The sequence below is a fragment of the Megalops cyprinoides genome, chromosome 11, assembly GCF_013368585.1.
Source record: "Megalops cyprinoides isolate fMegCyp1 chromosome 11, fMegCyp1.pri, whole genome shotgun sequence".
Lineage (NCBI taxonomy): Eukaryota > Metazoa > Chordata > Actinopteri > Elopiformes > Megalopidae > Megalops > Megalops cyprinoides.
In genome coordinates, this window is record NC_050593.1 from 21,850,453 (window position 1) to 21,875,266 (window position 24,814).

The 24,814-nt window shown below is 43.7% G+C and overlaps 1 protein-coding gene across 4 annotated transcripts in view; it reads right to left on the reverse strand.

Annotated features, from left to right (window-relative positions):
- The window catches only part of epha3 (eph receptor A3), a 90,553-nt gene that overhangs the window by 38,609 nt on the left and 27,130 nt on the right, over positions 1-24,814 (reverse strand). For all 4 annotated transcript variants that reach the window (XM_036541308.1, XM_036541309.1, XM_036541311.1 and 1 more), the window contains exon 4: positions 3,832-3,987. In XM_036541308.1, the coding sequence (XP_036397201.1) occupies positions 3,832-3,987 (156 nt within the window). The remainder of the gene's footprint in view (positions 1-3,831; positions 3,988-24,814) is intronic.

The window sequence follows — 24,814 nt, forward strand, 5'->3', positions numbered from 1 at the left end:
GTTGTTACAGTAGGAAAGGGGCAGAAGTAGAGCCAGTGAGTTTTCTGTGATTGGAATAGCAGGCTTAAGGGGCGAGCACCACGCATGACAGAGTGACACCAGCCGTCTCCTTTGGGCACACAAGGGCTCATGAGCGAAATCTCAGAAACTGCAGCAGGCAACGGCGGGACACCAATTTACCACAAACCTCAAATTTAGTTTGACATATAAAAATGAAATGTTTTTACTATGAACATACTTTCTGAGTATTTCCAGAATTTAATGTCAGGCCTATGGGTATAATTACACAGGGACTAGACCAAAATTACTCCTGCTGCTTGACGGTGGGGGGGGAGGGAAGGGGTGGGGGAGGCCAGGGCGAGGATTGAGTTACGCGATAAAAAAGCAACGCTTTGGTTTGTTTGATCTGAAACAAAGAATTTACGCTTCTCCGGAGCCCTGTTGCGTGGTTTGCAGAGAGGTTTCCTGTCTCTTTACCCCGAGCGGGGCTCGAACCCCGAGACGCCGCCAGTCACAGGGAGGCAAACGCACACCGGCTGACCCGTCTGCGGGAATTAGCTTTTATACAGCGTGTAATCCCCTGCTTAACAGTGAAAAATGTCCCAGCATTTCATTATTCCATCGCCCTGCCATGCTTTCTGCACACTCCCTGTTTCCCCTGTTTTAATAAGACAACAGACCACAATAGCCAGTACCACTGGGCTCATGTGCAAAACGTATTAGTGGCCACTTAGGGCATGATTTGTCGCTCTCTGCCTCACTCCCCCCATCTCTGCATGTGGAATGGTACACTCCTGAGCTGTGCCATGTCACCTCTATATCCACATAAGTGGAAAGTCCCATTTCGTGCTGTTATAGTGCCTGGGTTTTTATTGGATTTTTGTATTATTATTTCATGAAAAGTTAACTTCTTAAATATTACAGTGTACCTAGATTGTTCAAATTAAACACAACACACTTAATTTCAAGGAGTTGATCATTACATTTTGATGGGTTGAGCTTTGTAATGAGACTGTATGGCTGTTGTTAATCTTGATGTAGTTTGAGTTTTGTCATGCCTTACAAATTTAACCATGCAGCAGCCCAGCAGAGACACAAAATGCATATTAAAAGGTGAAAATTATTTTAAAAAATGTAAATCAGAAAGCAGCAGAAAGAAAGAAAGACAGAGGAGCATGGGTATGCGCATATGAGAAAGAGAGTGAAAACGAGAGCGAGAGAGAGAGGCAGGGGGAGGGCAGAGATTAGACTTTGCTAAAATGAACATGTTTCATGTAGATAAATATTCTCCACAGAATGTAAATTCAAAGCCTCGATGAATCACATTATTCACAGCATCTGCAAAGCAGGGGGGGATGTGATATGATGCAAATTCCACACTTAATGCAGTCATCAGTGCAGACTTCTGCCGGTCATTTCACTCAAAGCACAGCTGAATGTGTACATTTAAAGGTCAGTATGGGAGGTAAAGGAGCAATTCGATACAAGTGTATAAATGCTGATTAGCTGTAGTAAGACAAACATGTCCTTAATTAGCTGATGACTTTGCGCAGGAAGCCAGGCACAGAGGAAAATGAGATGCAAAAGTGCTGAGGCCAAAACAACCATCTTGACTTTAGGAAGGCAGGAAGAAATCTGAAATATAGAAGTGCATCATCTTCGCCTGTGCTGTTCATTCTTAAAAATAAAATTAATTATGATGGGAATGCATGTGTTAATGTTAGCAAGCTGGGAGTGTAGGGGAGCAACATGCCCTGCTAGTGAACATAAGTGGAACTACGCTAAAATATACCTTCTGTCCCATTTCAGGGACCTCTGTGTAACAATGAGCTCAGCCCACAGAGAGAGGGGCTAAGGCTACACTTCGCACCACCAGTGTCACCACAGTGACAACAACACCCCTCAGAATCACGCCCCGAATACTACGAGAACATAAAGATCAAAGGAACCCATGTGTGCACTGCACTAAATTGATGTGTATATAAGACCGATGTGTTATGTAAGACCACCCTTCAACAACCAAAACTTCAGTTTTTTTTTTTTTTAATTGAAATAGTGGTGCTTATGGGTGTGATGTAAAAAGACACTGGGGTATAGAGATACTAAGTCCACCCTCTATCCTTTAATAGTTAGGTTTACTACAAACTACAAAAAAGAGCATAATGTTGTTTTTGAGAACCAAAAGCACAGGCAAAGATGATGTGGTTCTACATTTCGGATTTCTTTCTCCTTTTCTAAAGTCAAGATGGATGTTTTGTGCCTCAGCAGTTCTGCGCCTCATTTACTGTAAGCACATTATTTGGATGTTGCTAAAATATGGCACAAAAACGGGGTAATTCACAGATTTTTTCACATATTTTAATGGTAGATTTAGCAGGCACTGAAAATATAAAGGTGGTAATTTTGCATCAAAAGGCCCTGTGTGTGGAACAAATGATCCTGATTGGTTTCTGTGCCCTCTTACAGACAACAGCTATGCCTTATGAATGCCTCCCGTTACTTAAAAACTCTGATGTCTGTGTGTGAAGCTTTGCTCCACAGTCTTTATTGACTCCCCCTGTTACCTTCCTCTAATTAAAGACCTCCCTTTGAATCGGCGGAATTTTTAGTTTATCCGTGAGAGCCCGGAGAGCTATCAGCTCATCTTCGAAAATGATGTCTCGATAAGGCCTGCAGCTTGAACGCTGTGGCTTCAAGCCGTGTTTTTAATTCATATTCAAATGGGCTGCTGCTTTAAATAGTGCTTCCCGTGGATGCTGCAATTATGAGATTTCTTAATTTTTTCATCCCCTTCCTGTCGGCTCACGCTGACTGATAAAATGAATTTAAGGGACCGCGTTACCTCATGATCTGCGGTTTCCCAGTTATCTTTTAATTAAGATTTTATCAGCGCTTACAGTCAGCAAAATGAATAAACAATGATCAAGTGGACCAGGGGACAGAGCAACATGCCATAACCCAGCTTGTACTGCCAGTACAATCGTGGCAACTTACAGCATTGCGCCACTTTCAGTAATGGTTACTATACTGTATAAACTGCCATGAGGAACATTTGTGATTGGAATTAGGGACTCAAACGTGTGTTGGAAAGAATGAAAAGAAATAACATGTTCAAACTGAGCCTGTCCCACTGTGCCCATTACACTGTGTGTCTTGTAAGATACACTCCATTAAATCTGGCCTCAGAATCCAGCACAGTTCTCAGTGGTTTTATATCATATGAATCAACACTGATAGCAGCACCATGATTTATAGATAATGTGTGGTTTCGTTGCCATCAACTACATCTGCCAACCAGCTGTATTTTCCTGAAAAGAAAGTGGGGGGGGGGGGTGTCGGCTTGCAGCAATAGTCTTGGGAGAGTCAATGGCAAAAACAAATAAACAAACAGACCATAATTTCACTCCACCCCTGGGATTGGGCAGATCAGAGGCTTATATTGTACAGTATCATTATATCATAAAGGCTATACGTACAACAGTCACTTGAGAAATGAGTCCAAATATTTCAAAGTAACACATGAATTGAATTTAAAAAAATGGGAGTGGAGTTGTTTTTTTCTTGTTTCACAGTATTAAACAGGTATTTAAAATTTCAGATATTGTAGAGTAATAGCATTACTTTTGTTATTCTGTTTTTCCTTTTGTTTCTTGAAATTTACATATCTCCAATGAAAAACGCCATTTACGTCCCCTAAATGAACCCTGAAAAATATATTTTTTATATATAGTCTTTTTTCATTGCCATCATTGTCAGAGGTAAATGTACAGCATTTTGTGAGTGTGATCTGGGGATGGGGGATTTGTAGGGGGGTGTAAGGGGGTTACATACGGGTGCAGGCCATGGAGGCTGGGTCCCCTTCTGCACGGAAGTAGTTCTTCTCACAGCTGCAGTGGATGGACCCCTCCTGGTGGGTGTGGCTGTGGGGTGGACACTTTGAGCACTTCAGGTTCCCAGAGGAGGACTTGTAGAAACCAGGCCGGCATGCTGCAAAACAGGAGGAACAGAAGACTCGGCTCAGAGAGAGGCTGGGCATGGGGATGGGGGGGGGGGGGGGGGTCCAGAGAACACCCTGAATTCGTGAACTCTGAAGCTCCTAAATTACCGAATGGCCACTCTGACCTGCCACACAAAGAGACAGTTTGTATACAGACATAGCAGAACGCACCAACAGCAGCTCAACTCCCAGACCTTTGCTGACATAAATAAATTCATGCAATAACAGAGTATAGAATTAAAATGTGCTCATTTCTAATGATCTGAAAAAGTGTGCCTACATACGAAGGAGCCTGGCGATAAAACCCATTTAAAAATTAGTCGCAGCGGTTCTTTTCAGAGACGTGTTCGGAGATGTTGCATGAATTATGCAAATGTACCTCTTAAAATGGAAAAAAGTGCTCTTTAAATATCCCTAGACTTAAATTGTACTTGGCGGCTCATCCGCTTCTATTCATGAGAATCCGTTCCATTATCCCGAGTGAAGTGTGAAAAATCACGGCAAGAGAGCTAATTACAGAGGTCCACGGAAATTGGTATTCATCACCTCTCTTGTTCCAGGTTCCACACATGTCACTTCATTCATTTTGAGGACATAAGAAGTTAGTTAAGTCAGCAAGCAGACTGTCCACACCTATTGAACTTTGTTCTTTATTTGCAGACACCAGACAGGTTAGGGGTAAAAGATTTTTGTTCTTTGAAATAGTGAGCAGGATGTGATTGGATCGACATTGGAATTAAACACAATGAACAAAAGAAGTATATTTCAGTCATAGCCTGCACAGTAGAGGCAGATATCCATACTCTCCATACCCCGTCCCCGATCTTTGTGTCCATCCGTACTGAGAACGATGCACTACTGCTCCAACTTAAGAGGCCTTAAACCCAAAGTTGATTAAAGAGTAGAAGCACGCAGTGTATCAAGTGGATATTGGAGGGTTGTGTGATATGAGGGAAATCAGGTTTAAATTAACCTTCAGTCCCCCGGGAATCCCATAGGAACAGTAAGAAATGGAGCTGACAAATAGCAGCTGCTCTTATTACCGCAAGCTGCAGGAAATCAAATCCGACGCAGCGTTTCCTTGGCAAATGGGCCAACACGAGTCCCAAATGAGATAATCGCGGAGCCGGCGAGACCAAAAGAACGCATCAAACAGGACGCGTCCCTTTCAAGATAGCAAACACAAATGCAGTTTTGTATGTTTACTGACATAACTGTGAACTCGACAGTGACCTGTGTGGAGTGTGAGCATGAAAAAAACAAGTGCAAAGCAACCAAAATTATCACAACATCAGTTTATTGTTATATTTTATTTGTCATGTTAACAATTGCTTTCAAGTTAAATCACAGAATTAGAATTTGATTTACATTACAGTGGAGAGGTTAGAGCTCTGCAAATTCAAACACAAGACACCAGATAATTCCCATAAATATACACTTGTTGAGTTCCACTGGGGATAGAGACAATACATACCATGATTATTATTTGTAATTTTGAAAAGCAACTGTAAAACAGATCATGAATTACCCATTCTGTTTAGTCTGCCAACAGTCCATCATGAATGATGGAAACCAGAGGCCTTTCTCTGCTTTGTCATCATCACTCAAATATGCTATATGTGCAGATGATCTCTGTCCAATTGTCCAAAGTGTTACTTGACATAAAGGCCTGTGTGTTTCAGTAAAGAGGTGCTTGCCAGGAAGCGCTTCCCCTCCCAGCAGCAGGCAGAGTGAGTGCGAGCTCCACACGTTGTTATCGATTGCACATGTGGTGTGTGGAGACCCTGGTGTTGGCTCCCTGGTTAGCAGGTTCGAGGGGGTGGGAGTTCCTATTCTGAGGCTGGATGAAATGTGGGGAAGTGCTATTATCTGCACCTCTCAACGCACGACATTCGATACGAAATGTCTCATGATCTCACCACTGCTGGATCAATGGTGATGCGAAATTCTCTTTTTTTAATCAGTTTTCGCCCAAACTGTCATCACTACGTTCACAAACTCATAGGAGGTAACCTATCTGATCTGGGTCTGAAGAAAACTCTTTTGTTTCATTATTCACAAGCTGTGCAGTGCAGCTGAAGGGCAGTACGACTTGACAGGCACTATCACCATTCCTATGACATGCCAACAAAATCCACAGTGTGACATTTCAGCATAGTCTCAGTAGTCGTTGCCCGTCTGTCAGACAGTGAGATCCCCGCTGCTCCATACTCAGCAGCCCATGATCAATCAATGTAAGAATAAGTCACAACAGGCAGCGAACAGTGGCTGGATTAATGTACTGTAATGTGTTCAGTTCTCAATAACTTAGGGGACTGTGAGAAACAAATGCATTCATTCATCAGGCCCTGTTCAGACTAATTGCTTGTGTAACATAATCCGGCCCAGTCCTGGCTATAATGCAGAGGTTCTTACTCCCCAGGGACCTCAGAACAAGGCCCAGGTCAGACGGCAGTCAATAGACCCATGAGCAAGTGCAAAAGCCTGCCATACGATATGATAGGTGATTTTAAAATGCATTTTTCCTCCCTACTGGCTGTACGATTCATGGATGAGAAATTAGCCATTCATTTGCTCAATCAATAAATTGCAGTCACAAAATACCTTCATTTATAATTAAAGTGTCTACCGTTTGTCTCCTTGCTGCACGATAGATACTAATGCAGATTTTTCTTCTGTATTCGTGGAGGTTTTGGAGATAAGGAATTATCTCATTTAACCTGCTACAGATTAATTCCGTTTTCTCATTCCTGAGTTCGGATTTCATGTAGTCCTTTTAGGAACTTTGAACATTCTCCATACAAGTATGGCTAGATTCAGGAATACATGCTGAAAAGAGTTAGCAGAGAGAATTCCATTTCATCTGAGAAATAATTGCCAGTAAAATACCCACAAGTCACTAGAGAGCCACCTGCTTCTGGCACCCCTTCTTAACATCTGCCATTTACAACATACTCATATCTGCTGTACATTCAGATGGGTGTTTATGTGGGTGTATGGCCTTGAAAAACATAGGCACTTGTAAGATGAGAAGATGAAAGACTTCTTTTCAGAGATGAAGTACTGTATCAAACATAATTACTGGCCAAATTAAATACTGCAGTCAAGACATCCTCTCGGATATGTATTTCACACACACACACACACACACACACACACACACACACACATACATACATACACACACAAACACAAGCACATACACCCACCAATGTAGACACGGAGAAAAACACACAAGGACTAAGCTACAATCTTAGTGCAACAGTACTGCGAGGTTATCTGGCACAGAGCGGCCCATTTCAAACCACGAGCACTTAGGAGTGCTCAGCTGCAGGAGCCAGAGGGTAACGTGGGTAATGTGATCGCAGCTTTTATTTGTGCTCGTGTTTGTCCTGGAGACAGCACAGCAGCACTCTCCCAAGTGAAGGTGGCTGCCTCTCAATGGATCAATAGACGCTGCCTTGTAAACAATGCTGATGACACCCCAATTGGATCACCTTCACTCTCTTTCTCCTTGGTCCTTCAAACTGGCAAACAGCTATTACTCCTGAAAGAATCCTTTCAGTGCCTGGGAAAGGAGAGGTGGAAATGACATCCCCCCTGCTAATCGCAGACACAGAAACATCTCATGGAGAAACAGTGGAGCCTTATATGTAATTGTTTTTTGTCGCTTTTTCTTCTCTCCTCTCTGGTCAGGGGAGGAGAGGGGGAGTTTTTTTGGTACTGATGCACACCGCAGCCCTGCCAGAAGTAAACAGAGCAAGGAAAGCAGGGTGTTGACTAAACAAATGACTTCCTGGTCCTCAGCCGGTTCCAGAGACCTCCTCTTCTGTCCCACAAGGTCAGGGAGATTTTTTACTACCCCCTTACATTCTACCCCACCCCGCCGCCTCTCCCCAACGCGGCTCAGAGTAAAATTAGATTTGATCAGCGCTCCTGAGGGGGAGCCATTCTTCAGCGTCAGAAATGGAAGGCGAGGCCTCCAGTGGCAGGCCCCGCAGGAGTTGGGCCCGCTGGAAATGGATATTAGCATTGTAATGTGCTCAGGCACACCGGGGACTGTTTACAGCTCCAAAACATGTCTCCTTCCTGCTTTTCCCTCCTCAACACAATGCCGCTACTGTGCTCACACCTTCCTGACCCTCGCGACGGGCGCTTTATTATTCAAATCAGCTCCCAATCAGATCGCTTAATTAGGCCTTGGAGCACCCTGGTGCCAATTTCCCAGAGTGCAGCTCCGACGCTGAAGGACCTTGTGGAAGGCTTTTGAGATGAATGAAACCCACTCCAGCGCCATTACCCCGTCGTTACCAGAACAAACACCAATCTGACGCCGAGGAAGGAGGTTTTAATCAGTGTTGTAGCTGCCGAACTGACATCGCTCATTCGGCAAATCAACGCAATTCATTTCTACAGTGGCTGGGGGCGTGCTCTACGTGATTTACTTCCATTGTTCCATGTGCTTGAAAGTTGAGCATCTCAATGTGCAAAATATTGTATGGGAGGCACAGCACACATAAACACTTTCCTGTGTATAATACTGCAGCACACATCTGTACAGAAAACATACAATACCACTTTGTAATGCGTCACTTCTATTATGCCATACCAACCACAAAAAACTGGGCAACAGCAATGACAGCAAAAACATAATAAATTCTTCATATTATAATAACAAATTGTATTATTCCATATATCTTCCATTAAACATGCATTTCTGACTTCACAAAAACAAACAAAAAGGCTGAATTTCTTTGTTTTAAAATTTATAGCACTTACGGTATTTGCTGCTTAATAGCCAGCGAGAGGCGCATTAATTATAATGAACTTACATTCCAAATGGAAGCACTTCAGACAAAGTCAGCCCGTCACTGTTTCAGACAGTGTCACCAGCATACATCATAATTAGGACTAAGAGATTTCTAAAGAAACACATCAATGACTAAGGGGAAGATGACAGAAAACCAACTCAAAGGAGAAGAGGCAGAATAATATCTCATTCCCCATCCTCATTTAAATCAAGCATTGATGGTGGAGGCACAATTACTTTAACGGGGTCCTGCTTTTTCCTGTCACTCTTGCACCATAGACATTTATGCTCGGGCATCATGAAGCTTGGGCACAGCGGTCCTGCTCTTAGTTAATGCAGAGCACCCCCTGTTGGCCAGCAACTTTTTATCAGGTACACCTTTACCCCTTCCAGAACCAAGAGGGGGACCACCTAAGAGGGAACCGCTATCTCCAGGAAACACAACCTTGTTTTGAGTTCATTGGAGGGCCGCCTTGCTCAAAGCCCATGAGGCTGTTCGCTCGCCTTTCTCTGCGAACTCCGAGCGCAGAGTGGAAATTAATTTAATCAAGCCATCAAAGGCTAATTAGAAAATATGCAGAGTTGCTGCGTCGGTGCTACCCTTGAATTCCGAGTTCTGTTGGCAGCCCTCTAGGTGACATCCTGTGTGAGTGTGGGGTATGCTTGGAGGGAGCGGGGGAGGTTAATAACCACAGGGTTTTCGCAGCAAAGGCACTACAGTAAATGTCTGTCATTTGCCAAACAATAAGCTTGAAGGCTTGCTGCTGCAACCTTGCCTCCGATGTCAATGACATCGCATCTGGTTAATGGTCCTTATGTGTATTTGGTGTGGTGTTGGCCCTGCAGCTCTGTGTCTGAGGAGTACAGACTGTGTGCACCTCTCACGGGCACCGTATGACCCAAGCAGGCAGTGGCACACACAGAGGACGCTGTGGCCCTGGCAGTCTAAAGCCCCCCCCGCTCCATTTCCGTGACGGACGAGACGCGGTCACGGAGCATTTTAGGACACCGTCTCACTGAAGTCCCTGGACATATTTCAAAAAGTCGCAATAATGCCTAAATCATATTGTGGGCAAAAAAAAGGAAAGAGTAGAGCTTTGAAACCATTAAGCCTATTAGCATCATTTTCAAAAGCCTCTTGGAATGTTGGAACGCGCTTCCTTCTTGCTTAGACCGCTTGTCCTCTCTGGTGCTATTGTACAGAGAGCCTTGCTTTCAGACAGGGGACTCGCAATGAGATTGCGACATTGGCCACCACCTAATCCCCGTATTGTGGCAGGTTTATGGTCCCCCTCTTTCTCTCTCGGCCGGATCGCTCTGTTCCCCGGGAGCCGGCGGACCACACGGAATCTGCTGCCGCTGATAAATCTCTCTCCCGCACAAAGGGAGCGGGGGTCAGCCAGGGGTCCGAGGATTGTGCCGGTCACTTTAATGTACGCCGACTGTCAGCCATGGGTCTGACTGATAACAGGGGTATTATATTCACCAAGGAGCAGCGAAGAACACCAGCAATAAAAACCATTCGCGCCCAAACGACCTGCTTCAGGCTATTGTGCTGAACAAATGCTTCCGTGCAGGGCTCAGCGGTGATAACTACACCCCACACAAACTGGGGGAAGATGGATTCACCCCTGTGGGAATTAATTACTATCTCCAATTGTATCCTCATGTGAGAATGCAGTCTGGTGCTGGTGATGGGGAGGTTTTCCATATGTCGATTTTGAGGACAGTGGCAATACACACAAACTCACCATCTGATTGTTTTTCCAGCATTTCGTTGTTGTACAAAAAAGTGGGAAAAACAGGAAGAGAATGCATAGAAATATTAAGTATTATAGTCTTTCAACCCCAGACATACCATGCATGGTTTTATGTGTGTGTGTGTGTGTGTGTGTGTGTGTGTGTGTGTGTGTGTGTATGAGTGTGTTTGTGCCTGCATTCATTCATGCGTGTGTGTGTGTGTGCGTATAGGCACTCTTTGCCCCCAGTAGACGCACTCATCTGTGGAGAGGCATTTTGTATGGACACTAGCTTCAGTGACCAGACAGAGTGGGGAGGAAGTGTCCTCCTTTCCAGTGAGCTGAAATAGGTCAGCAAGAACACTCCCCAAAAAACGCAGCACTAGCCTCAATGATGGCCCACTTCCTGTCAGCAGGCACTCACTTTATTAATTCCCCCCATCAGGAACCTTTTCTCACTTCATCAGACCCTTCAGTGGTCACAACCCAGAACAAAGGTAAAAAAACCCTTTACAGTTAAGATAAAATGCATTACACTGTTTCAGATTTGAACTAGTCTCCATTGTGTCACATGACTGTTTAACAAACATTTTTATTTTTAGCTATTTACAATTTTACATTCTGAATATTTACAGGCAGAATTTAAGTACAAAATGTAAATACTCTGCTCAAGGATATAACATCACTACTGTACCTGGGATTAGAATCATTAAAATCACACCCCTCTGTCCATTATCCAGAGACGTTACACACTATGTTCCTGCTCCATGTTCCCTCCAACCAGACATCTTGCCCGCATTTCATCTCATTGGTCATCAATCATCAATCACTATTCGTGATAATTAGCCACAATCATTTTTGTCTACACTGCGCTAATTTGTGTTGTCACTTTCAACTTTCATTCCAATTTGAATTAAATAAGTCTGCGTAAAAATCCTGTTGCTTTGATCACTGTCATATGAGCTCATTTTCAGCTTGAACATGGACACACTTCAGAAAGAAAGAGCTGATAGCTGCAGTCCTAAATCTCAGCTGCCATTTCTATTTTTTTTTTCAGATACGCGTCCAATCGATCCTTCTGCGATTACCCGCACAAGGCGGCAAGTGGGGTCAGAGTGGCAGGACATACCCGCTGCATAATGGGGAAGAGGAGGAATCCAGGGTGTTATTTAGATTCCAGGGGCAGGTGCCACAGTAGCAGTCCGGACAGAGGGGCCCACAAATCAATCTCCGCTGACGGGGCACTCTGCGGGGCGTCCGAGCATTTGTTCAGGTTTGGGGGCCGCCAGCCGGCGCCCATTCATCTCATCTGCGGGGCAGGGAGGCGCAGAGAGGGGGCCCGGCCTGGGGGGAGGCTGTTTTCCCCTCCCCTGGCCCATGGGACGACTGGTACGCTGGAGTGGAGCGCCCATAAATCAGAGGTCCGAGGCGCAGAGACGAGCGAGGTGCTGTCACGGCCAGGAGAAGACACGCCGCCGCAGGTGAGGCCCAGACACCGTGGCAACCGGCTCCACACATCAAGCGTCTCCGCTTACCCTCTCAATGACAGCTGCTCCAGGCCTCCCACCTCTCTCTCTCTCTCTCTCTCTCTCACACATACACACTCAAGTCTGTTTGTTAACATCATCATTGTTAATCACAATGAAAAAACCTCCAATGCAGATCCTGGTACACTCCTGATGTGAGATCACTAATTATAGTGCCTAGCACAAAACCTCTAAAAAAACATCCTGGAAACAACCTCTTGCTTTGTAAGTTGGGCCTTTACTATAAGTGAAATTTAAGAAGAGGGTATCAGCTGAATAGCACTGTTTCTCAAAATCTGTTCGATTGGTTTTTGTTATAAGTCTGCAGGAGCAGCCTGAGGAGGGTCTCTCATCCTCTTGTTCCAGTGATTCTCAGAGCAGAGAACAAATGTAAAGAGAGAAGGAGTCTAATCCCTGACATTTATACAACTAGTGTAACTATCCCTACTAACCCCAATCACCGACAAGGTTCACTACAGTTACGGGAGTGGTTATGACCAGACCATGGAACAACAGCTTTGTTTAAAGGTCATGTAGAGTGTTCCCCTCCAGCTCGCTACACCAGAATCGATCCTTTATCCACTCTTGTCACGGTGATATGCATGGCTCTGCTGTCCCTGTGTACTGACCAATTTGGAATGCTACCAGAGCCCCGTACATTCCCCCTTTCCACTTCATGCTCAGGTCACCCCAGAATTAATCTGCAATATTGAGCTGTTATACAGCAAACAGCCGACCATACAACCGTTCCTCACCCTAACCTGAAACTGTCAGTCTTCGCTACATCAGCACAGAACCCTTCAACACTGAAGGGATACTTATAGTCATACGCACTCTTTCCTCACCAAATTACAAAGCGGCATATTGCACACCATTCTAGGTCCTGTCTCATCTCTGCAAATTTATTCTGCTCTCTTTCTCTGTCTGGAGGGATGGGATACTCTCAGAACTGCACACGCAGCAGAACTGCACTTCAGATATGATGCAGAATAATTGTCAAAGTTTGCATGCTGTGGCAGAGCTTCGCATTGCCAGGGAATAATGACCATTTCTTAATTCTCATCATTATGGTGCTCATGTTCCACCTCCCCTTTCTCACTCTCTCTCTCGCTCTCTCTCGCTCTCTCTCTCTCTCTCCTGGCACAGGTTCTGTACAAACAGACCCGGAGAGCAGAAGAAACTCATTAAAGCTCACCTTGCGCATCGCCTGGCGAAATCATTGAAATTCCAGCACTGTGCTCGATATATCCTTGCTGTAGGAGTAGTTTTCAGTTTTGGTGGTACACAAGGGCTCAGCCCGCTCCGATACAGCATCAATCAATGAGCAATCTTAACTGCACGTTTCTCTCTCCGTTGGATTACGAGGAGTGGGTTGAGGACAATAAAGGAAAAAAAAAACTGCACTGATTTAATTTGTGAATGTGATTTTAAGTGGTACTATAGAAGTATATCTCCTGCTCTCCATGTCTTCTGTCTATTAGTTATATTGATAGATCTCTTAATACATCTGAGAGCAGATTAGAGCACACTTGACTGTGAAAAACAATGCCCCCGGCGGGCTTCACTCCCAGGCCGTGATCGATGCATGGAGAAACAGGGCTTGTCAGGGACGGGGCACTTTGATTGGGCGGTGCTGTAGAACAGACAGTAGACAAGCTGACAGCGGCCCCCTCCTCCACCACCTCCCTCCCCTCTATCGATCTCCAGAGGTCCCCAGGCCCCCATCCTCCTGCCCCACTGTCACTGAGACACAGACACACTGTCTGTCCCCCGCCGCTGGGTGGACGTTGTTGAAATGGCTCAGCGTGTCACCCCAGCGTGACATATACGCGCTAACGCACTCAATTACACTCTCACATTGACACACACATACACACACGTTCACTCACTCACACACACACACACACACACATACTTTCCTTTTCATTTTCTCTCTCTTTAGTATGACAAAGACATGGTCTTCTCAGGATACAGTGATCTCAGGGCTCCCTCACTGCTGTTCAACTCCATTAAAGCTAGGCTTGTTTGTGCTTAACTAGAGTCAACGGTGAGAGCAGCTGAAGGAATTAATTAATCAAGACTGTGACACCACCTTTTTTGTTTCTGCCTTGTATTGCTGGAGCTGGTAGCAAGGAGCAGAAGACTGTACTCAAAGTCAGCTGCACAAAATGTTGGTAGACATTCAATAGCATCCTTCTATGATTAGCATTGCCATTATGTAAAATGTTTTCACTGTATCAGGAAGAATAATTATCATTCTCAATATGATTAGCTATCTAACTTTAGTTTTAAAATTTAGTTTTGGTATATTGATAGCATAGACTCACATTACAATGTCTTATTGTGAAATATACAACCAATCCTTTAGGTGTTACTTTGGCTTTCATGAGTCTGGCACAGTTGAGATCTCACAAATACGTAACTAACCTTTGTCTGCTGGAGAGCCTTAGTCTTACCATCAGCAAGGCAGACCTGCACAGTTTCAACTGACCAGCGCTGTTAATTGTTCTTGTGCCTTGCAAGAATATTAGCTCACTCTCAAAGAGCTTGACCACAAATTAAAAGTCACCACATCTAATTTCTTCCAGCTTCACTGACATTTTCTTTTTCCTTGTCTGTTTAACATCACTCTGGACATATGACATTTTTGGACCACATACTAAACAGGCACAGCATTGTCAGTTTGGTCATGGGCATTATATACACTGTTGTTCCTATTCATTGCAAAAACATCTCTATAGTTAGGGGTTAAGGTTCCATTCACATTTAGCTTTCCATGACATCATTAGGATAAAGACATGAAAACAGAATCTCCGCTGTGGAGACTGGCATTTTCAGGTGGCCTGACTTCCCACCCGTGGGGTGCTTTCCCAGAGTGCAATTCTGCCAACATTCTGCAACAAGAGCCAGGTGAAGGGATGGCTGATGGCAATGGTAATGAGATTTAGGAGCGGCAAGTGCAGCCATTGTTAGTGCATGTGACTTTGGGGGTAATGTGGTTATATCCCAAGTGGTATACTGCTGTTGTGCACTTGAGCAAGGTACACGGTCTCATTTGCTATATTGGAAATCCAGCTGTATAAAAGGGTTTGTGGTGTAAGGCTTAGAACTAAAAATTGCCCTGTATATGAGACACACAAATGAATGATGTCATGCACTAATTTAGTTGCTATAAGGCTGAACCCACTATCTTATTATTTTCAAAAAGGATTGTTGAGATTTAACACTAACACAAAGGGTCATTTCATCAGGTAAGTACCACTTTAGTGGAATGCTTAATTTTCAGAAGTTTTAGTTATCAGAACTTTTAGTCCTTAAACATCAGAACTTTTGGTCCTTAAGCGGTTAATTGTACAATGTCATGTCTGTGAAATTCTAATCGGTATTACTAATTGTTTTTTTATGGGGTAAAAAACACCACAAATAAGTTGTCATTTGTACCACAGTGTGAATACAACACTCAATACTTGCAGACAGGATTCACAGCACATACTCGTCTAGTTATGGAAAACTCAGATCAGTGTTCAATTAACAGTTTAATAAAACCTAACTAATTAGCTCAAAAACAGCAATGTACACAATTTTCCTCCAAGAGCAGGATTGGGAATCAATGCAGTAACAGGTAAAGGGCATAAAAGGACCACATCCTTGCTTTAATGAATACCCCTGTCCTAAATCCTCACCCTCTGCTAAAGAGGCTAAAGTGGTGAAAAAAAACAGTCATGCTGTCCATCACGTGGCCCTAGCACACAACCAAGACCCCACACAACACCAACTCTGATGCAGCCCGGTCCACAGAGGGGAAAAACAGCCACTCTCTTCCCAACGCACCCAAATCCAGCAAAGTGCTACGCCGCTGGTCATGGGAGTAGAGACCGAAGACAATGTGATTTCATCGGACCCTCCAGAGGATGAATGCACTGAGGAAATTGCAGAGCTCGAGGAATGTCCCCCTACTGGGCAAACACATGGTATTTCGCTCCATGCCTCCCCTGCGCCCCAACCATCCTGCTGTTGTTGTGCGGACTGGACACTGGGGCCCACTGGCCCCAGGCCGTGAAAACTGTCACCGATGTGTCAGGGTGTGCTTGGGCCTCATTCCTCAGGTTGACAGAGCCATGTTCCACCCCCTACCCCACCTCCAAGAAATGGGCTGACTGGCTTCTGCGGCTAGTGCTGTTCCCTTGATGTGGTAACAATGGATCACGCATTGGGGAGCTTTCCCACTGGCTGCTTTATGGTCTTTATTTTCAGATAAGGCAGCAGTCCCTCAGACAGCCTTCCCATAAAGCCTGTGAGGCCTCCATGTCAACCAAAGTGTTACTGTTGGACGGCAGTTTACATGTTTAAAAAAAAAAAAAAACATTGTTGAAATACCACAGACCTCACCCAGTAAAAACGTTGGCTTTGGATGCATCCTTACTTGTTTTTTTGCCATGAGGTAATTCTGGACTTTCTAGGGTACTGATTAATCCTAAATACACAGCAGCAATCATAATTACCTCAATTAAAATGATGACTAATAGGGGTGCCCATTCTCTCTTACACCTGGAAACAATTTTCTGCAACTGAGCACACTGGGTTTCAATAATTACCATCGATCTGTTGAGCGCTTTAACATCCGATTTGCATTCCTGCATTGTTCTTAACTGCCGAACATCAATTTACAAGGATTACCACACAACAGGATTATCTGTTCATCTCCTAATAGCAGAGAGTCCAAGAGTCAAACACTCCCATTTATCTTTTTTGTTTAAAGATTGGAAATGAATGGACTGAAAAAGGAAGCAGTTTGTGGAAATGTTATTTGATATGATTAGCACTGAAATATAAAGGACAGACAAATAACTTTCCATTTAATCTCACAGCACATGACCACGTGACTTGTAATATTAATTACAGTTCTAACTCGTAATGCTGACTAGCCTTGCTAATATATTAAAAATATGTAATAATTTAAAAAAAGTGATAAAGGAAGCACCTTAGATTGCAAACAGAAGAAAAAGTTGTAACTTTATAACACACTTAATTTGCTTTGAATTCAAACAAATACATCTCCTGCAGGAAAAAAGTAATCAAAAAATGTAATGGAAACCATGTTTAATGTATGACACTGATTAAAATCTTTTCTCTTTTTTTGCTTGAATTATATGCACAGCTATCATTTTGGTTTTAATTACATGCACAGTTATCAAGTATCTCTGTGTATGACAGTTATTTGCACAGTAACGACATGCAAATGACACTTAGCATGCAGTGACCTTTCGCTATCTATTTAAATGTAAATCAATGTATTAATTGCTGTGCCCTTATTAAGTGTGGCAAGCCGTCAATACCGATCACTCCAATTATAATGTCACAGCCCGAATTGGCTGTGTCGAGAAATTTTTGGTTATGTCGAGAAATTAAACCAGGAGGGACAGGATAAAACAATATAGATAAACCAGATGAACCATAATGAATTTATATATGCAGAGGGAAAACAATATGCAGTCTTAAGAAGCTACTCCAGATTTCCCTAAGAGATTGGAGGCGGAGGCAAATCATACAGAGCAATGCCAATCCAACAGGGGAGAACCACCCTGTGGCTGCTCGATCTGTGCTTTTATGCTTATACTTATACACCCTCACTGCCATCTGTAGCTAATCACACACCGATACGTGTTTGGCAACCAGTCATGGTCTCAGCTGTGCAAACAGAGCTGAGGGAGTCTTTTTGACAAGAAACAAAGAATGTCTTTTGTCACTGTTACACGGCAATTCTCCAGGACCAAAGCGTTTTCTTTGCTATTGTCATCTCGGCATATAACAATAAACAGCCTTAGTATTAAACTTTAATTGCATGTGGCAAAACCCCAAAAAGTAGCTCTGAAAAAGAGGCCCTTGCCAATGTTCCTTTCATGTATGCTTTTGAAAAAAAAAAAAAAGACGACAGGTGCTGATAGCCAAGCATTCCACTGTGAAAGAGAGCAAGTGGATGCCATCTGTAATAGCTGCGTACTATTACTTCACCCAAAGATATCTCTTGCCAACTATGATGGGATTCGGAAAATGGGACATTTACTTTGTTTTGTAGCATCAACCTGGATGAAATTACATTTTATGATACAGCGTTGCTTTGAGCCCCCACAGACTGGCATGCAACTGCCCCTTAATTATTTTCATCCTAATCTCTAGAAATGTAGCATTTTTTATAATATTCAACTGAAAAGGTGTGATCATTTTAATATCAGTCAAGTGTATTAATTCAGTTTTGCCTCACTTTGACAAATACTTCTCTGGCTGGCATTTAACAAAATAATGTTGGCAAAAAAAATTAATAAAAAACGAGGTACAGAGGTAAAAAATGTAGCGCTTCTGGAACATATAATGTGGATACATAAATCTTGGTGGATTCTCCACGTGGCATTTGTGTCTGCCGATAGGGTCTTGCTCCACGCTCTCTCACCCACGCTGTATGTGTTTTTAAAGACATGCTTCAAGGACAGTGTCTTTCTTAAAGGTCACTGCTCATCTCAGAAGGTTCCCTCGACCTTTAAAAGCTGAATCTTTTGTCCCTTCTTTGGGTGTCAGATGAATCAAAGTCCAGTCATCCCTCTGTGTTGGTTCCTCTGAACAGACAGATTACAAGTTCAGATTTTCGGTGTGGATGAAGACACAGGGACCCTCCAGGGTGCTGCGATGCAGCCTTGCTTACAAAACACATCCATACGGAATTCACTAACCTTTTCATAGCTGAGAAGAGAAAACACACACACACAGTCCTGCAGACACCCTGTTATGATACCATGCCAAGTAAAATGTATACGTAAATAAATTGTATTATGGTCATATCACTTGAATTACAACCATGTGTTTTTGTCACAAAAGATTAAGTTAATGCTATGAGGGCAGGTAATGCAACTTTCAAACAACACCAGCATCAATGTCTCATCATGATGTGAAGACACCATGAGACACCGTGAGAATGAGCCATTCTCAATTTCCAGAATTTCCAGAATGCCTGGGTGTAAAGTGACGAGAATTGTGTGAGAACACAATTGCTTAAAAAAAAGTTACATGTTCAGAATGAATGCTGTGCTGCTCAGAACACAACTTCATGTTCTTAGCTGGTTGGTTCCATGCATTGATAATCCTATGCTTTGTTTTCTGGGTAGCCATTCTTGTTCAATGCCCAGAACATTCTGTGTTATGCTTGGCATTCAACGGGGATGACCTGCTAAAAGGTGTGTGAGTGCTGAGACAGGGAAAAGCTTTAATAAGTTGAAGGTGCAGAAAGTGTGATCTGCATGTTCCAAACTTCTTTACACATTGCCCTCAAGACACCTTCCACCCAAGAACTCTTCCAGCAGGTGGAGCCAAATGGGCCAGAACCTTCACCAGTTTGATCCCAAAGTCCTGCCTGAATTCCGCCTCCACATGGAAATTTTCACTCGTCACTACTGAGTTTGCTCCGAAAGCTATTTCATCTTTAGCAAGGAAACATATTTGACAAACAGCACAGTGTCAGACAGGCAGAGGCGTCTTCGTCTGAGAGAGATTCTCTAGAGTAATCTAACCCCCTTTATACATGTAGGCTGACTGGATCAGTTCATGAGGGACCACAGCATGGCTCTGTGCGTTTTTGATGAGGCTGCACTATGTCTCACAGAGCAGAAGAATGCTGGTCTTCATTAGGAATCAAAATAGGTCCCAGTCATTATAACTACCCCTGTAATAAAGCAACAATTCTGGAATAAATCCACTTCACAACTTAATGTTTTCATACCTGTGGTTTTGAGGGAATATTTGTCATACTGCTTCAAATGCGTAGCACATGATTGACTATCATCGAATGAAAAAACTCTTAAAATCAAAGATCACATAAACATTACCAGCTATGACTGAAAACCATTCATGAAATGCTTTTTTCATGAGCCATTCAACCATTTTTATTGTTGCTTTATAGCCACAAACTGGGCAACTTCCACTGTAGCCTTTTGTAAATGCCACATATTTCCGCCTACACAGTCCCTACTCTGTTCATTTCTCACAGAATAATCATTTCTTTTAGAACAATGTGTGATGCAAGACAACTGGGTTTAACACAAACCCAATTGCATTATTGCATTAATTCAAACCTGTAGCCATGTAACTGAAGAAAACACAGTGTATATTATTTATCAAAATGATGGTAATTCAAACCAGATCAGTGCAATTTATTTGAATTCCTGCTCACAGTGTCCCTGTCGGATGGCTTTTAGATACACAGACACATTGAAAATATAGGTTGTTTCATAGACCAGCAGCGCTACCTGTGTTTTGTCAGAAGTCAATGTAGCTATATGTGACATTTTGTGGAGAAGAATACAAATGAATTTGAGTATTCCCATTCTGTTACTATTCATTTTAGTTCCCAGGCACCTGGGCAGAGCACAGCATGTCCACTTAATCACATGGACACTGCAAGCTATCCCAGGAGGCTTAGCAGCAGGCTACCACTGAAGAACTGCGTGTGTTTCCCATGGGGTACAGCCTCGTAAACACACACTGCACAATGGCTGGGCTATTTTATATCCAAATAAACAAATACAGGCAGGTTGATATATGGCAAAATATCTCATCCTTCTTTAGGTCGCTAGTACTTATGGGTTCCCTGAAGTAAAAAGCAACAAAGATGGATCAAACCAACCCTATAATTAATCTGCACAATTACATTCTCCACTGACAGATTTGATTGCAAATATTTGGTGGCTGTCAGTCTAAGAAAACATCTAACCGGCCATCAGGAGTTAAATGAAGACAGGGAAGAGGTTTTGCAGTGGCAGGCATTAAATCAAGCTCCTTCTCTGGTTTACAGTAACGATCTGGCTGCATCGACAGAGCTGTCCGTCGAGGATCTCAGACAAATCCCAGCTGAGATGTTAAGGGCTTGCTACCTACGACATTGATTAAGATGAAGGAGACAAACCATGGTCCACCACAAACTTCAAAAGCACAAGGTCAAGCACTGAAAGTCTGGCTGTGCATGCCCCACTTACGGGCCTGGAGGTGACAGCATCCCACTGGGCAGGATGGAGGCAGAGCTTTAGACAACAGCTCCACACAGCCCTCTTATTGATTCCAAAGAGATTCTGTTTCTGGGTCCTGACGAGCAGAGGATTTAACACAGCAAGAATCTCAAGAATGACTCATTGGTTAAGGTTTTTTCCATCTGTACTTGTAGGCTGTCCAAGGTACTCTCAGGTAAAAAGTGAGGAACAGAATCAGTGTCGGTAAAACGAAAGTTACGGATTGTGTGCCATGCCTTGTCGCCGAACCACAGACATCTATTTACCATTCCAGAGGCATGTGACAGGGACAGAAAAATCACGCCCATTTAAATAATGACCGTCTCCTTCATTAATAACAGTTCAGTCAAAACTGTGAAAAGAATTTAGACGGCAGACTTCCGCCGCCATCTCGGCAAGAAGAACCCTCCATTGTATTCCCCCCAGTGAATGGCCTCGATCCCCCTTGAGCAGCACTGGAGAGGGGTCTCCGTGGCCCCAGTGAGCACTGGAGGGCTGGCTGTCAGCACGGCCTTGTCCCGCTGTCAGGCCCGCACCGCGCTCATCGATCACCGTCACGCCCCCCTCTGCCCCGCGACCCAGCCGCCACCGGGGGTCCGTCCCAAATAAACAGCCCCGTCCACCGCCCCCATCTGGAAACGGAGGGGCCGCATTCCTCGGCCCTGTGGTTACCATGTTTGAAGTGAAAAAAACACAGAGTCCCGGTTTAGAAAGGGTCCTCTCAGAACCAGCTCCCCTATCATCCCTCCCCATCCCACTCCCCTCCAGCCTTCACTGGAAGGTGCGATGATAAAAGAACCATCGGAAAAGCAAACAGGCTTTGATGCTATGAATAGACCGTGGTGGATGAAGCCCTGGGACGGCGCTCTGGTTGGAGCAGGGCCTCAGACGCTTGTTTTGTCTGGTCTTTGTTTTCTTTAGTTTTCATTACAGTAATTAATTCCTGGGTCAGGACTTCAGAATGGTGTGTTCAATAAAAACGCAGCATTTGCAAGCACGGGTTGATGTTTAGGCGCCTTTTTTTCCCACAAGACCCTTCGAAGTTGATTTTGCGTGGCAACAGTGATATTGCTTTGGGGCTTGCTCTGATTTAATTAGTTGTGTTGTAGAAAAGTGGGATGATAGGAATTTTATAAGTCAAATATCTCCCTGGGTGTTTGTCGGGTAGTGTCAGGAATACACAAAATGGCAAAAAGCCCTTAGAAAAGGGAATATACGCAATGAAGCGATGAGCAGCTGAGCCGATTTTGACTCTCTAGTCACCAAAGGGGATTAGTTTGAGAATTTTCCTTCACCACTAAACATTTTCTATTTTACATAGCAGTAGCATCACAATTACACAATTGCAATGAGTCCTGCACTGTTTTACCACGATGTAACCCTTTTGAAAGGAGCTAAAAAAAATGTGTGAGTAACACTGTCTCTTTATGTGACATGACCACTGTACCTCCAGCTCCTGAAAGCATAACTGTTAGGAGCCATTCCCATCTTCAAACAATCATGAACGTTCTGGGTCTAATCTGCCTGTGGAAAATGTCACATCCAGGACTTTGTGAAGGAAAAGCTTTGGGTCAGAGATTTGGAGAAATAACAGCTAGGAAAATACTCATGGAGTAAGAGTCCCCTCACTAAAATGAATCTGAAAACCAAATGGCATGAGTCAGAAAGAGCTGTAATGGGTTCCATCTGGGACCTGTCCTCAGTTTATGTAGGAGAATGCTTCTATGAAAGCCATTCAACAAACTGGAAATTATAGTTACCTCAAGAACAAAGGCGTGTGGCTTGTGAGCAAGCAGCCAAGGTGTCCTGCTAAGGTGTCAAACAATTACCATCTTACATGATGTCATTACTCCAATAAATCCCAAAGACATGAGTCAACTCCTGGCCTGTTCATCCCTTAAAAAAATAACCATGGCAAACAATCAAGGATGCTAACCCAACATGACCTGCGTACACCCCAAGGTAGAGACTTTACCTTCAATGGCAAACACCCCATCATAGGATCAATATTTCCTTGGCCCAAACCGGGCATAAATACCAGCCAACACAATGCTCCCAGGCTAAAAGAGTTCTGTCCAGCCCAAAGTGAAGATGACATTGAGAAGTAATAAGGCAACTGCGAGAGCCTAAGCCGAGATTCAGTTCCAGACATAAACTGGGACGAGCACAACTTACTTCTGAGCCGACTTTAGCTGCTGAGTACCTTTACTGGGTCAGACTTGCTGTCACTGCAAATCATGGTGCACTGAGCAAAGTGACAAAACACTGGCCTCTTGTTCCAAAAGGCCAGAGATCAAGGACATGGCGTTCCTCGACAGAAACTCAGACTCTCAAACAGCATACTGAATATACAAACAAAAGAGTAGCAGACTGCCATGTGGTTAGACTCTCAGCACTGATGCTGTTTGGGAAAAAGCACAGTGTGAGTGGATAATTCTGTAGCTGTGGGCCACCGTTAATGACAAATTCCTTTAAAAATCCCACTGAGGGCTGTGAACACCTGTCAGGTGAATTTGTCTAGCCAACTGATTGATGTGTTCATTTATGAACCTTCATGTTTGTTTTATTCTGTTATTTGTTTTGCATTGCAGTGTTTTACATCACTGTAGCTCGACTGCTTAATAATTTCCTAGTTGTTCTCCCACTTTTTTTTAGTAAGACTTACCCTTACTTAAGACCTGCCTCACAAATATGGATTTGCTGCCTTCTTCAGTGTATTGTACCAGGCATTTTCTACATATCTAATTGTATTACAACACTGGTACAGCACATTCTACAATAGGTGCCATTATTGATTCTAACTGCCGTTCTTGTCAACATTATCCCAACAGAACACATGGTGTCTGTTGTCCCTCATGCAAACATTGAGTCCTCTCACTGTCATCAAGGCTCTACCATCAGCTCAGAACACTGATGCGGACCTTCAGCAACACGTGTAGGAAAAGGTCTTGACAAAGCGACGGAGCGCTGAGTTAAACTCTGAGAGAGAGAACAGAGGGTAAAGCATTTCCAGAGGGTGGGGAGTGATATAAAACACGTGGCATGCGATCGGTACAGAGGCACGCCAGCCGCCAGCTTTGATCCCCCAGCCAGGACCATCATCCACTGGGGCAGCACCGCGCCGCTCAAACCGCCCCGCTGAGTCTCGACAGGGACGCAAAGATGGAAAAAACGACGACCGAATCGGGCTCGAGAAAACCGGCTCCCGGGAGGAGATACTGGAAAGGTTTTACTGCATCTATTTCCACAGTTCCACTCAGTAAGCTATTACGATTTTTTAAGTGCATGCAATTCCTAAGGAAGGAAAACATTTCGAACCACATAACCATCAAAGTCCAAGGTTACGAGCATCATTCAGACAAAATATAAAATTCCGAAATAAAGACTACTGTGTATCCTCTTAATTGTTATGTTCATTGTGTCTGCTGTGCTGAGCAGAAAACTGGCCTGACTGAACACTCCTGAGGAAGAACTAAGCTTAGTAATCAGTGACTGGGGAAATTAATGAGCTCTCCTGCTGCTCGGCTCAAAAACAAACCACGGCAACGGAACATAACCCCCTCCCGAGCCTCCGCTGAACACTGCAATACTTATTATAATTATATGAACTATAATTATACATTCCCAAACCATGGAACTGAAAAACACCTACAGAAAATATATGTATTTAAGCTCTTCTAGATTTTACTTGT